At 44.6% G+C, this 15,889-nt stretch overlaps 1 protein-coding gene across 6 annotated transcripts in view; it reads left to right on the top strand.

Annotated features, from left to right (window-relative positions):
• The window catches only part of LOC129712929 (PH and SEC7 domain-containing protein 1-like), a 132,824-nt gene that overhangs the window by 75,086 nt on the left and 41,849 nt on the right, over positions 1-15,889 (top strand). For 3 of the 6 annotated variants that reach the window (XM_055661706.1, XM_055661707.1, XM_055661709.1), the window contains 3 exons: positions 11,654-11,848; positions 12,433-12,513; positions 14,334-14,446. In XM_055661706.1, the coding sequence (XP_055517681.1) occupies positions 11,654-11,848; positions 12,433-12,513; positions 14,334-14,446 (389 nt within the window). Of the gene's footprint in view, positions 1-1,577; positions 2,201-2,434; positions 2,489-5,889; positions 6,391-11,653; positions 11,849-12,432; positions 12,514-14,333; positions 14,447-15,889 lie in introns of those variants that run through there. The other 3 variants (XM_055661710.1, XM_055661708.1, XM_055661711.1) reach the window with 3 other exon arrangements.

A 15,889-nucleotide genomic window follows, 5' to 3' on the forward strand; every position in this document is an offset into this window, starting at 1 on the left:
GAGTAGGAAGGTGATGTTGACCTTGCAGAATATGGAAATGCCTATTCCTGCCTCTGTTTTCTATCTATTGAAGTTTTGGGATCTATCTTTGATGTGTTGGGATAGGAGGCTGAAGAGGTGACTTCACTGGGGTAGTGCCACAGTAGTTTGTGGAGCAGTAACAATATCAGTGATGGTGTCTCAGACATGTCTGTCAGATTAAAGCCTTTTAGTTACATGTGGAGTTTTGTCACTTTCAGCTTTCCAAAGAGACCCTTCCCTTCTATTGCCACTAACAGTAATTCACTTGCACTTCTTCCAATCAAACAGCTGGTGCTCAGGATGTGGTCTCCCAGATGTTGGAGAAACCAAATGCAGATTGTGTCACCACTTTGCAGAACACCTCCATTCAATCCACTCGGGTGACTCTTATCTCCTGGTTACTTTTCACGTTAATTCTTCATCCCTTTCCCATTCTCCTATGGTATTCCAATAATGTTCAAAATAAGCTGGTGGACCAGTACTTCATCTTGTGCCGGCAACCCTTTGAAATCAATATTGGACACAAATTCAGATAACCAGTCTTTCCTGTTTGTGTTACAATTGGCCACTGGTTATACAGGATCATCTACTTGTAACAATGTCCTGAATTCAGATGCTGCCTCATCGGTGGGGAATGTCTAGCATTACCTCTTGTTTCAGATTTCCAGCATCTGCTGTACTCGGCAATTACAGTTTCATCATGTTCTGTTTGTCTAACTTGCTGTCCGTCTATTGTCCAGGTAGCACCAAACGCATTGGGTCATCTGCTCAGCCCTGGTCTTCATTCTATCACCGATACTTCTCGTTTTCTCTCTATCCATCACCCTACCCCCAACCTGAAACCCACTTCCACTCTCACAGCTCCAGTTCTGCTGAAAGGGTTAATGACCTGATACATTAACTCACGGATGCTGTCTGATCTGCTGATCATTTCTAACACTTGCCTCTTCCACTGTTATGCTTTGCTCCCTGCCATTCTGTCCGCTCCCTGCCATCCTGCCACTCTATCCACGCTGCCATCTACCATCCTTGGTCGTCAATTCCAATGACTTCTTCTTCTTCTTCTTGTTGCGTATGGCGTGCACAGCCTAAAGTTGTAGGACAACTTGTTCTATTTGCTCTTGTTTGATTGTACGCGCCTGGTTGATTGCATTAGTCGAAACAGGTGAAGGTTGCAATCTCCCACCCCAATTCCAATGACAATGATGTGCCACATTGTCAAACATCTGTTGGAAATCCTTATTCACCACATCTGGTGCATTGTCCCTCTTCACTCTTTTCTCCTCATTTCTTTGGATCGGACCACTCATACGCTGCGAGTGCAATGTCCACGGTCATTTAACAATCATTTTTGCTACTGGTTTACAATGATGGATGGTTTGATTCATGTGCTGGACATTTACTACCAGAAGGTAGGAGGAGGAGAATCTAGAATGTGCCGATATTGACTCTTAATCCCTGAGAGCATTCTGTATTTGGATAAGTGTTTGTTAGGAGCATGTCAATAACTGGACGATCATGAGAGAAAGCGAATATTTGGTTAGGGTTAAGGGAGCATGTGAATATTTGCAGAGGATCATAGGATAATGTCAATATTTATTTACAAATATGTCTATTTATGGAGGATTGTGGGAGAAAGTCAATAAATGGGGACATTCACAGGCTGTTCTAATAATAATTAGGACTTGCATGTACGCACCATTTCTTCTGACTTTAAGATGTCCCAATTTAGTCTTCTGCCGATGAAGTACTTTTGAAGTGTAGGTACTGTTGCATTTGCAGTGGATCATTAGTGTGCATCAGTATTTGCAGGCGGTTTCTCAGAAGTTTGACGAGTTTACTCTGTCTGAGCCGTTGGTGGGGGCTGCGTGACGTGAACGCTGACACCTCCGTGAGTCCAGACGGCATCATTCGCTCCCAAGACTCCCGTCTCCTTCACCCCATAACAGGAGCAAGGAATGTTTCCACCAGTTCAGCAGTACTATGTCCAGTGGATGTGGAAGGCCAAACCTGGCAGATACTAGGGGACAAGGAAGGACACACAAGAGAAGTGGTCAAACAGCCGAGAGAAGGAGAAGACCTTGGCATTGGTCAGCTCGGAGGGAGTAGAAGATAGAGCTGAGGTGGAACCAACAATGACAATCCGCAGCCAATCAGGAGGACGAAGAGCGAGGGTTTGGTAAGGGACTGAGTTATTTGGTCATCTGACCAATGCATGCTTCATTGTTTGTAAACACCATTGCATGCAATATTTTCCAGTGAAATTTGTCCATTGTAAATAGCACATCATTATTGATGCATTGACAGCCTTAGGCTGAAGTGACCTCGTTTTACAGCTGATACTTTCTACTGGGGGATCAGCCCAGTGCAGTCCGTGATTACATTCACCCACCGCCTTATTTCTTCTTTCTAGATGCTGCTGGTCCATTGGGAGAGAGGGAAGAGGAGGAAACGGGCATCATCCCAGGTGAGAAATGCATAGGCTGCTGACTGACGCAGGAACGTAGGGTGGTGTATCAGACCTGAAGGCGAGAGAGACCCAACGTCATGCTGCTTGCTACCCAGCGGGATGAAGGGAGTGAGGTATTGGCCTGCAATGTGGATGGGGCGGCTTGGAGCTGCTGGCTTTGACCTTGTTCTGAGGATGATGGACAGAATGGAGTCCATTGCCTGAGGAAACCTGGTCACAAATGACCCAGCATGTTAACCCTCCAGTTAACCTGCTGAGGCTTTCTCCAACCTCGCCCCACCTCCTTTCCTTCACTCCACCAAAAACAAGGCCACTCAACCTTGACTCAGTACTATCTCTGAGCCACAAGGTTGTGGATTCAAACCCCACTCCAGAGCGCAATGTCTAGGCCAGCTCCCTGCTGATGGAGGGAGTGCCGGACCAATGAAGATAACTTTTGTCAGAAGAGACATTGAACTGTGGCCTTGTGGACATAAATGACCCCGAGGCAAGACTTCAAAGAAGAGCAGGCAAGTAAGAAGCCACTGGTTTGGCCACAAGGATTGGCCACAAGAGAATTGCCTATCCTGGGGTCCACAACGTGAAGGACTCTAACAGGGTGCAGTATAGATTCACTGTAGTGATGAATCAATGAGAGCTGTAGTCTTGTGGATAGACTGGAGAAGCTGGGTTGTTCTCCTTGGAATAGAAGGAGTTGAGAGAGGATCTGATAGACGGATATGAAATGATGAGGAGCTGGGTCTAGAAGGAGATCAAGATGAAGATGATTGGCAAAAGGCCCTAAATTAAAATGTATTCAAGGAAGTGTTTATTTGCCAATGAGCCAGATATGAGATGGAACAATGAAAATGTTACTTGCTGCAGCTTTTCAGGCTCATTTAACAACTCACAGTTATTCTAAATAAACCAGCACAGTAGCGCAAACAGCAAGGTATATAGAGCAATCATATCAATGCAACGTCTGTAGCGGTTCGGAGCTGAGTTAGGGTTGTAGTTAGAGTTGGAGGTTTAGAGGAAGAAGCTGGTCTGGAAACTGCAGGCGATGCTTTTCACTGGCTCTGATAACTTCCACCCGGTGGAGTCAGCGAGATGAGAGAATGGACAGAGAGTACAGAGAGTGTGGGGTTTTTGATGATATTAGCTTCCTTCTTGAGGCAGTGCTCTCAGTGGCTCCTTCCATGATGAGGAAGAGGTCAGTACCTGTGATGGAACGGGCAATGTCCACCACTTTCTACAGCCTTCATTCTTGAGCATTTGAATTTCCAAACTAGGCTGTGATTCCCTACTGTACATGTGTACATTTGATGAAATATTCAGCAGATTCCCTACTGCACAAGTGTACGTTTGATGAAATATTCAGCAACTTGCCCGATCTCCTAAAACCTCTGAAGAAGTAGAGGCGTTGGTGAGCTTTCTATGTGATTGCATCTATATGCTGTAACTTGATTACATGGCATGAGTTTGGCCTGTCGGGGGGGTGCGTGAATTTAGATTCAATTATAACGTCATATTGGAGTGGGATAGTACTTGAAAGAAAAATACTTGTAGGATACGATGGGGGATTGCAACCTGCTGGAATGTTTTTGCTTCAGAGCTGCTGCAGATATATAACAACTTTGGATGACATTTTGCTCTGTACACATCTGTGTTTGGAAGAATGAGAGGTGACCTATAGAGACATGTCAATTTTAGGGGGAGTATGACAGCAAATATTGAGATGTTTTAACCAATGACACAATCCGGTTCTATTTTCTATTATTTTCGTGAATGGCCTCTTTCTGTTCATTTTTTACACAGAGTGGTGAATCTGTGGAATTCTCTGCGACAGAAGGTAGTTGAGGCCACAGTTCATTGGCTATATTTAAGAGGGAGTTAGATGTGGCCCTTGTGGCTAAAGGGATCAGGGGGTATGGAGAGAAGGCAGGTACAGGATACTGAGTTGGATGATCAGCCATGATCATATTGAATGGCGGTGCAGGCTCGAAGGGCCAGATGGCCTACTCCTGTACCTATTTTCTGTCTTATGTCTTATGAAGAGAAGACTGTCTTATGAAGAAAGACTGGATAGACTTGGTTTATACTCTCAAGAATTTAGGAGATTGAGAGGGCATCTTATAGAAACTTACAAAATTCTTAAGGGGTTGGACAGGAAGATGCAGGAAGATTGTTCCCGATGTTAGGAGTACAGTCCAGCAAGGGGTCACAGCTTAAGGATAAGGGGGAAATCCTTTAAAAACCGGATGAGAAGAAGTTTTTTCACACAGAAGAGTGGTGATTGATATGGAACTCTCTGCCACAGAGGGTAGTTTCAGGCCAGTTCATTGGCTATATTTAAGAGGTACAGATGTGACCCTGTGGCTAAAGGGATCAGGGGGTAGAGAGAGAAGGCAGGTACAGGAATACTGAGTTGGATGATCAGCCATGATCATATTGAATGGGGGTGCAGGCTCGAAGGGCCGGATGGCCTCTACTCCTGCACCTATTTTCGATGTTCTGTAACTTGTCTGTTATTCTGTTACTCTGGTGCGTTGGCTGCTGTTTCTCCCTCAATCACCAACAATGTAATGTCGCTGTAAAGTATCCAGTGGTGTTCACATTGCACCATGAAGGATGTAAAGATGTTTAAGTGAGTACAGAGGAGATTTACCAGCATGGTTCCGGATGAGAGATTTTAGCTATTTTAAGTTTGGATAAATTGGAGTTGTTCACCCTGAAGCCACGAAAATTGACATGAGATTTGCCATAATATGACAGGTAGATAAAAAAATAAGCTGTTCTCTTTAACTGATGGTGTAGGACTAAGGAAACCTTCTGGACTATGGTTAACCTTCTGAAAAAAAGTTTCAGGAAGGGAATATGAGGAGGAACCTTTTTTCTGGAGCGATGGTGATGAGCTGAAACACTGCTTGGATTGGTGGTGGGGATTGGTGATTTTGAAGCGAAACCAGATCAGCACTTGAGGGAAATACTGGGTTCCAGGGATGGACTAGAAATTCTACAACTAGCTACCGTGAACTAGCTGATGACTTGCGCTGCCATTATGACTTCATTACTCAGTATTGGGAGATTACAAAGTATTTTACATTGAAATTATAATATTTTTGATATTTCCATATAATCGTTGATATGGTGTAAAAACACAAGAGATAATAGTGCATTTGAAAGAGTGGTCCATTTAATTTCCACTCCCAATGCCTTGCAATATTTTCTCTGTTGTTACACAATTTGATTTGAAAATTGCTATTGAATCATCTCACATTGTCCTATCAGGTATTGCACTAATGAGTGGAACCCTGGAACAAATTCTTTATTGAGTTAAATAATATCTGTGTCTACTGCATATTCTGACTTAGTATTGGAATTATTGATTTTTATTTGTTGTTTATTTTATATTATCTATGTATACCATGTTACAGGCCTTTGAGGATTAAACACTCCTGACTCTTGACAAAGACAAAGTTTTCTCAAACCGTTTAATCATTAATTGCCTCCCTGGATTTGGTTGTACAGATTGTAAGCAGTCTGAATGGAACAAGCTGGTGCTTGGGGTGGGAGGGGCTGGAATTCAATGCATGCAAATATTGGCAATAGATGCTCTCTGCAACACGGCTATTTCCATGATTGGACCATGTGAAGCCTTTTATTCTTGGGAGCAACTCTGTTAATATTTAATGGAGAAAGTCAGCTTGGTGAACGCATTCATGACTGTGTTATGTATGGGGCATGGTTGTTTGTCACTGGAGCCGAATGTATTTGTGGAGCCGGCTCGTGTATCTCCGGCCTTATCAGTGAAGTGAGCAAATGTGTGGATGCTTCTTTGACCGGCCTCTGTGATTCTCTGGTTGATTATGGCATTCGTTGTGACAAAGTGGGCAACATCTCGGAGATCGGACTTCGGAGTAAGTGTTACATGCGGCTTGTGTAGCAAATGGGGTTCTGGAGGGGGGGAACTGGAGGCAGAACATGGAAGAGAGAAGAAACAGAGAGGCAGTGGGGGGAGCAGATAGAGAGGGAAGGGTGGGAGGTAAAAGGGAGAGGGAAACAGAGATGGAGAGGAGAGAGAGAGAAAAATGGGAGTGAATCAGAGAGATATGGAGTTAAAGGGCCAGAGAGAAATGAAGGGAGACCGGGAGATGGGGAGGGAGGGAGAGGGCAGAGGATGGAAGGAAACAGCTTGGGGAGGCAGAAGGGGCAAAGGGAGAGTGAGGGGGAGGTTTTCAGTGGGAGACATATGCAGTGGGAGACAAAGGGAGTGGGCCGCAGTGGGGAGAGGGGAGAGATGCAGAGGAGAGTGGGGGATGCAGGGGAGGGAGAGAGAGGGAAACAGAAGGAGTGATGCAGAGATAGTGACAAAGACAGAGTCGCTGACTCTGAGGGAGAGGCAAGTAGTGCGAGCGGAAGCGATGAACAAGATCACCGCAAGGAAGAGAAGGGAAGAGAAGTGAGATTGAGCTGCTGCTGATAGTGTGTGTGGAGATGGGTCTTCTTCTTATCGAGTCCACACGCAAGATTAGAAGTTGTTCAGCCAGAGTTGAACACACTTCTCGACATCTGCATACACTGGTGTCTGTCTTGTGCTTGTGTTTCTTGTGCTTGGTGGTGGAAAGATTAGTGGAAACAGGGGCCGCGACGTGAACGCTCTTTACTTGACCCCAGGGCGGATGGGTGGTCAAGCAGATGGGAATGATTTGCAGAGCAGGAGGACATGAGAATGGGAATAAGGTGTGGCCTACTGTACGTGAATGGGACCTGACTGACTTTCATTATCTCATTTGGGAATCCACATACAGTATAATATGAATAAGGGAACTCCAGGACTCCTGGGCTGAGGGGCATTTTGAATATACTGTGAATGTGTTGTTGGTGTAACTGAGCTACAGTGTCAAGATGTGACTTCCTTCTGTAAAATTGATAGTGAAGTCACACACTAGTGATGCGAGTGTGTCACCAGGGTTGACTGTACAACACATTACTAAGGGAGTGCTCTGCTGGTGTGGGATAAGATGTTAAACTAGCGCTCTCTCATAAATGTAAAGATCCTACACACTAGTTTGATCGAGAGCAGAGGTGGTCTCCTGTATGCTCATCAGGCTCCGTCTTGCATTGCAGAGACAATTAGTTACCTGGTCTTTGGTGTTTGCTGCAGCTTATTGTTTGTGCTGCATTACAACAGACTAAGGCTTTGCCTTCATCACAGTGAGGATGTGCTTGGTAAACTCACTGTGGTGGATGTTTAATTTGTGTTTGGTGTATGGTTTGTTATTATTGATTCTGTGTATCACTGCAGGCAACATAATTTCGTTCAGACCGAAAAGTCCGAATGACAATAAAGGATCTATCCTATCTATCCTATCTATCCTATCTATCCTATCTATCCTATCTATCCTATCTATCTATCTATCTATCTATCTATCTATCTATCTATCTATCTATCTATCTATCTATCTATCTATCTATCTATCTCTTCACTGCAATGCTGTTTTATTGGCTATAAAATGTTTTGGGCTGGCTCATTTTCTAACGTTACCAAGGCAAGTTATAAGAGCATTGTGATCACAGTGGCACATCGAGTAGAGCGGCTGTCTGCAGATCCAGTGCTATCTGTTCAATCCCGACCTCCAGTGCTGTCTGTGTGGAGTTTGACTGAGTCCGCCCTGTTTCGACGAATGCAATCAACCCGGCGTGCACAATCAAATAAGTTCAAATAGAACAAGTCGTCCTACGACTTTAGGCTGTGCACGCCATACGCAAGAAGAAGAAGACTGAGTTGCCTTTGAGGGCTTCAGTTTCCTCCCAAATCCCTCATTTTTTTTTTTACACAGAGAGTGGAGAATCTGGAATTCTCTGCCACAGAAGGTAGTTGAGGTCAGTTCATTGGCTATATTTAAGAGGGAGTTAGATGTGGCCCTTGTGGCTAAAGGGATCAGGGAGTATGGAGAGAAGGCAGGTATGGGATACTGAGTTGGATGATCAGCCATGATCATATTGAATGGCGGTACAGGCTCGAAGGGCCGAATGGCCTACTCCTGCACCTATTTTCTATGCTTCTAAATGCGGAGGCGTTGGCTGCAGTAAATTACCTTTTGTGAAAGCAAGTGGTAAGATGATCAGGGGAAGAATTAATGAGCATATGCGTGAGAATGGGTTACAGGGAAGTATGTAGGGAAATGGGATTGGTTTGAGACCCGCTACAGATTCAATGGGCCGAATGGTCTATTTTTATGTTGTGCTATGAGAATCATTGGATATACTGCTTTGTGTTTCAGATCACTTTCTTGTGCACGTGAGAGGTTCTACAGGAATAAATGCTTTATTTAGTCTCGATCAACAGTGCTGAAGGATAGCATGTATAATCAGATGTCTTATTTAAGGATAGAAGATGGGGGAGAGGTGTCAGTTGTTTTGGGGGGATATAGAAACATAGAAACAGGAAATAGGTTCAGGAATAGGCCATTCAGCCCTTCGAGCTAGCATCACCATTCAATATGATCATGACTGATCATCGAAAATCAGTGTCCCGTTCCTGCTTTTTCCTCATATCCCTTGATTCCTTTAGCCCTAAGAGCTAAATCTAACTCTCTCTTGAAAACATCCAGTGAATTGGCCTCCACTGCCCTTCTGTGGCAGAGAATTCCACAGATTCACAACTCTCTGGGTGATAAAGTTTTTCCTCATCTCAGTCCTAAATGGCCTACCCCTTTATTCTTAAACTGTGACCCTTGGTTCTGGACTCCCCCAACATGGGGAACATTTTCCTGCATCTAGCCTATCCAATCATTTAAGAATATTATAGTTTTCTATAAGATCCCCTCTCAATGCATCTGTTAGAGGAAGCTCTGTGTGAAACTGCTTGCCACATATCTAATCAGAGAGATGCTTTGTGTGGGGAGCGCTTCGTAGTCTTTCTGAGAGATGAATCAAAGTTGTGTTTTGTACTTTATTTACTTGCTTTATAATATTCTTCAGTAACCAAGTTGCTTGGGCTGCACATCCATCTGGGCCTACTTTGGCAAATAGTCCATTTTTCTGGAGACCCAGGAACTGCAGATGCTGGAATCTTATGCAAAACACAAAGTACTGGAGGAACTCTGAGTCAGGCAACACCTGTGGAGGAGAGACGATGTTTCAGATTCTTGGTTTCTTGGTCCTCCAAAATATTCCAAATGGAATTTAAACTGGAGGTGGTGGAGGGAGGACTTAAGCCAGAAAGGGTTTTTGGGAAGAAAGAGCTACCTTAAATTTAGTTGCATCTGGTTGGGTAACTATAGTAGGGTGGAGATTATTCCATGCTTTAATTGTGCGGGGGAAGAACGAATTGCTGTACACATCTGCCTTGGTAGCTGGTATCTCAAATTGGATAGAATGCTCTTGTCTGCTCCTAATTGGTTTGGGTTTGGTGTAGGTTTTGTAATCTATGTCGAGCTGACCATTTAACATTTTGTAAAAACAGGTCAAATGGTGAGCTTCACGTCTGTCTTGGAGAGGGTGCCACCCCGACCAGTGAATTCAGAAGTTTGGTGACACTCGCTTCTCTCTCATTGGCGTTTGTAACAAATCGAGCTGCCTGTCTTTGGACACGTTCTATGGAAGAAATGTTTTTATTTGTGTATGGGTCCCATGCTGCAACTGCGTAGTCCGAATGAGGTCTAACGAGGGTGAAGTATAGCTTCTCCTTGACAGAAGTTGAACAATGACCCTTCTTCAGACTGATCTGGCTGAAGAAAGGTCCCAACCTGAAAAGTCTTCTGACCATCTCCTCCACAGGTACTGCCTGACTGCTGAGTTTCTCTGGCATTTTGTGTTTTGCTCAAGTCCATTTTCCCTTTCCAATTTGTTTTGAAGATTTAATTAATCAGGAATAACATTGGGAAAAAAAAGCAGAAAATGCTGGAAAGACTCATTTGGTGAGTCTGTAGTTTTGTTGAAGAGTCTTTAGCCTGCAATGTGAATTCTGTTTCTCCTTCTCCAGATGCTGACTAACTTGCTAAACGTTTCTGGAGAAAGCATATTCATTTACAAGAGAAGATAATGGTGTGCTGTCATTTGCTTCAAAGAGTTAACAAAGACCGTGTTCTGTCATTGGAGATAATTTTAACCCCACAGAGTAACTTGCGCTAAAATCCTCTTGGTTTAATATTTGAGGAACAGCACGGGTGTGTGTGGTATCCTTGCCAACATTCTCATACTAACCAATCAAATAGGTTGATATTAAAACAAAAGGCTACTTGGTCGACTTGAACATATGCTGTGCAAAATGTGCTCAGTAATATCTTTTTTTCTCAGACATTCTTCAGAAGGTTATGCCAAAGCTTGAGAACTGTGTGGGTTGAATCCATTTTGCTTTTATTTCCAGAAAGTGGGTTTTACTGCTGTTTTAATACACATCTTGAATTGCCTTCAAGAACCAGGTGGTGATCTACCTCCTTATCTAACAGCTGCCATCCCTCTGGTAACTCCTCCAGTCCGAGGGGAGGGAGTTCCAGGAACTCGACCCAGATGCCATAAGGGTGATATTTGAACCACTTGAAATTGGTGGTCTATCCATGTGCCCCTTGCATTGTCTTTGTGGTAAAGGTTGTCAAGAGGCTCTCGCTGCTGGGGGCCATCATTTGTATTGTAGATGCTCATAACCTACTTGGTCAATAGATTTGCTGCTGTTCTTTATTCTTATATTAAGTTTTGTCAGAATGATGGAAGTGACCAAGGAAAGAGAGAGATCAGAATAGGATGGATACATAGTGGCAGGATTAGGGTCCAACGTGAACCTCCTCATAAATAGTATTTTGTGTTTCTTGATTTATCCCTATTTTGCTTTGCACCATCAGCTATTCCACGCCTCCCACCTTCTGCATCTGTCAGACCATCTGCTGAACATTTAGAACATTATTAGAGTGGAACATGGTGTCTCCTCCCTTTTCCCCCTTTACTCTGCATCTTAAAATGTTATCTAACTTTTTCTAACCCATTGACCCGAAACGTTGACTGTTTTTCTCCGCAGATGCTGCCCGACCGGTCAAACATTTAAGCGTTGTTCTATTTTTCCATCAGATTTCCAGTAACTGCAGCTTGTGTGACTGAACGATGACTGGCTCCACCTGAGGAGAGGCAGCGACCAAGCACCAAGCTGCTTCCATTCACTTCCCTGATGTGTTTCCTTCCCAGAGACAGCAACTTGAACCACTTGGTGATGGACTCCGAGTCCGAGATGGACAGCACTGAACAGCTGGCGTTAGGAAGCACGGACACTTTGGCCAACGGCAACAAGATTGACCAAGAGGCGGCCAAACGGCTGGCCAAGCGCCTGTATTACCTGGACGGGTTCAAGAGATCGGACGTGGCTCGGCACATGGGGAAAAAGTGAGTAGCGCTGGAAACCCAAAGATAGAGGGGGTGTGGTTGGAAATAGCAGAAAGGGGAGGGGTTTTATAGTTGATAGGCAGCCAAACCCATCAAACTAAATTTGTGATCCGGATTTCTGACTATTCTCTCTTTTTATCATTTTCAATTTCACTCACTTTTCTGCCTCTCTGTTTACTGCATCTCCCTCTCCCTCTCTCTGTATCTCTCTCTCTCTGTATCTCTCTCCCTGTCTCTCTCCTTTCCCCTCTCTGTATCTCTCTCTCTGTATCTCTCTCTCTCTCACTCTATCTCTCTATCTCTGTATCTGTATCTCTCTCTCTGTATCTCTTCTCTCTGTATCTCTGTCTCTCTCTCTCTCCCTCTCTCCCCTCTCCCTCTCCCTCTCCCTCCCCCTCTCCCCTCTCCCCTCTCACCTCTCACCTCTCACCTCTCCCTCTGTTTCTCTCTCTGTTTGTCTTTGTCTCTCTCTCTCTCTCTCTCTCGCTCTCCATCTCTCTCTAAATTGTTCTGCCCATCTCTTGAGATTATTTTATCTCCTCGTGTTCACTTTGTCATTCTTTATTCTCTCCTCTTTATTTCAGTAATGACTTCAGTAAGATGGTTGCTGAGGAATACCTGAGATTTTTCGATTTCACAGGACTGAGCTTGGACCATGCACTAAGGTATGGAGAGAAAATCATTGAGTCCAGGATCTGTCTGAATTAATTTCTCTGCCGTGGCATTTTAAATGCTTTTACTGGACTATCTGACACATCTCTGTCTCCATCACAAGGGACAGACTATTGACTGATGTCTACTACAAACCAAGCAACTCTCACCGATATCAGGACTACACTTACTCCCACCCTGCCTCTTGCAAGCATGCTACCCCCTAATCTCAATTCCTCCATCTCTGCCACATCTGCTCCCAAGATGAGGTTTTCCATTCTAGGACATTCGAGGACCTCTTTCTTTAGTCAACGTGGAGTCCCTTCTGCTGTCATAGACGGAACCCTCAGCCGCATCTTCTCTCACTCCCCCTCCCCCCTGTCGGAACAAGGACAGAGTTCCCCTGGTCCTCACCATCAGCTTCCACATCCAGCTGATAATTCTCTGACATTTCCCTCGCCTCCAACATGGTTCCACCACCCAAAGCATGTTCCCAGGGTCTTTCCCCTGCAACTGCGGGACATGTAACAGTTCCACCCTCGCCTCCATCCAGGGACCCCAGCAGTCCTTCCAGGCGAGACAGACACAGGTTCACATGCACCTACTCTAGCCTCATCTACTGTTCCCAATGTGGCCTCCGCTACATCAGCAAGACCAAGCGTAGACTCCACACTGAACACTTTGTGAGGTCCGTCAGGGATCTCTTGGTTTCTAACCACTTTAACCCCTGTCCCATTCCCATGCTGACCGTTTTAAGCCTCCTCCCCCCCCCCCCCCCCCCCCCCATAATACATCTACAGATCCTGACCCGAAACATCACCTGTCCACGGTCCCCAGGAATGCTGCCTGACCTGCTGTGCTTTGTCTGACCCAGCACTTTCTGTCCCTTTATTTAAACCAGCATCTGCAGTACCTTCTTTCTACCGGTTCCATATATCCACTCCCAGCCTCCATCCCACCCCCTACATGCTGTTACACACTGGCACTCCGTTCTCTCCCCTCTCGGTCCCGATGCAGGGACTTGACATGAAATGTCGACAGCCACTTCTGCCCCCACAGATGCTGCTTGTCCTGCTGAGTTCCTCCAAAGTTCTGTGTTTTGCTTGAGATTCCAGCGTCTCTTTTAGTCACCTGGGACTCTAGCTTAATGTCTCATCCATAAGGCACTCTCTGTCCATGAAGCAGCAGCTGAGGATTGTACCACCAAGCCTCTAGAGTGGGTCTTGAACCCACAGTTGCCTTGTTGCAAGGTGAGAATGCAACCCTCTGGGCCATGATTGGCAAGCCAGCCAAGACGCCCATTGGCACTCCAACCAAGATGCCCATTTATTCACCAGCCAAGATGCTCATTCAGACTCTGACCAAAATACCAGTTGTCATTCACTAGTAACAAGCTGTTCAATGACAGAATTAAGGTCTTCTTTTCGTGTCCATCTTGTTACAAATGTTGGCCTCGCTGAAATCGTCGGTCCTGAAAAGGATGCAAGCTTCCGGCGACAATCAGTGGAAGCCATCACTTGTCTCAATAGATGATGTTGGTAGCAGAATTAGCTCAGGATACTTCCAGTATCCAGCCCCGCGACATGGACACTTCTGCTATGGGGCCAGAATTAAGGTGAGGTTTAAGGATATCGGCACAATTCCATGCTTAGATACTACTCGGGAAAGTGGGGCAGAACACATATCAAACACAATGTCCACCCCACAGACTCAGATGTTGCAGTGAATGGTACACACAAAAAACCGTCGCAATGAGTTATACTGGGCCCTGGTGCTTGGATGAAGGGATCTTGACGTGTAATTGATTGAGCAACTCTTTTGACTGTGGTTACAGGGCATTCCTGAAGGAGTTTGCACTCATGGGAGAGACTCAGGAGAGGGAGCGCGTGCTGATCCACTTTTCGCACCGATACCACCAGTGCAATCCGGACACCATCTCCGCAGAGGGTAGGTGGAGCCGGCTGAGATAGCAGTGATGGCCTGCATTCCGACCCCTCTTCAAAGCCCTGTAGAAAAGCTCAAATGCACAGTGCCTTCCCAATAGATGAAAGCTTTCTCCAAAGCAGCAGTAACATTTGAAGTGTAGTTGATCAGAAAGATTTTACTTAACATGGACTCTGGCTTTGAGGCTGATTTATTTGCCCTTGGGCTGTGGTGAGCCACTCAAGAGTGTTTAATTGTCTTATCTATTGGGAACGGGACAATGAAATTCTCACTTGCAGCTGGTTTACAGGCGTATTAACACAATAAATAAACAGAAAATAGTTAATAATACAATAAATTCTCAGTAATACTGGGTAACCAGACAATAATAATGTACTAGGTTACCAGACAGTGCACTGTACATATGACAACACTCTTCAATATCTTAAGCAAGCCCAAATGTTTCATCAGAAATCCCAACTCTAACACAACATATTGTGTCAGGTTCTGTTTAGTTCAGGGTATCTATTCAGACTCGAGTTTATGTGCTTATTCAACCAAATATCTTTTAACTGTTGTAATTGCACCTACCTCTACTCCTTCCCCTGGCAGCTCATCTTAAGTATCCATCACCCTGAATGGAAAAACTTGCCCCTTAGATCCCTGTTAAATCTTTTCCCATTCTGCTTGTGGCTATATGCCCTCCAGTTACACGGCTAAGTGTTGCCCTCCCATGCCCTTGCCCGGCAGATTGTTTAACAGAATTTCAACTCTATAACAAAATAGGCTCGTACCAAAACTCACGAGGTTTAGTAACTTCACACGTCGAGCTGTGAATTACAGAAACACATCCTTCTGTTCAGCATATCCTGTGATTACGCCATAGTGAAACAGTGCTCCTAATTATGTGACTTTTCTCTGTCCTCAATAGATCTTATTCTCCCCACCCCTCCACTAAACTCAGGAACAGCATCTTCCCCTCTGTTATCAGGCTTCTGAACGATCCTTCCATAAACTGTCTGATTCGCCTCTGCGGATATTGGACTTTGCCTATGAAACTGATGCGTTACAATGTTGAGAACTATATTCTACACTATCTTCTCCTTTATTCTGTCTATTTCACTGGATTTATGTATAGTATTATCTGATCTGATTGAATAGCCTGCTAAACAAAGCTTTGCATTCTACCCCAATCAACTTGACAATAATTGACCTAAACCTAACCCACCCCCACCCCTGTGCCCCGACACATTTTCTTCATCAAACTTATTAAATATTGCCATGTGAGTTTAGGTCATTTTGTTTTATGCAGAAGTATTTCAATTTCAGAATAAACTAGGTGCATGTGGCGTTAATATACAGTCTGTCATGGGCGAATTGAATGCTGGCCGAGCTTTCATATATGTGGAAGAATTGATCTACTTACTAGACCTGAGACCTTTTAAAGGTCGGGTTCTTATTATATAG

Source organism: Leucoraja erinacea, chromosome 34 (genome assembly GCF_028641065.1).
Source record: "Leucoraja erinacea ecotype New England chromosome 34, Leri_hhj_1, whole genome shotgun sequence".
Classification (NCBI taxonomy): domain Eukaryota; kingdom Metazoa; phylum Chordata; class Chondrichthyes; order Rajiformes; family Rajidae; genus Leucoraja; species Leucoraja erinaceus.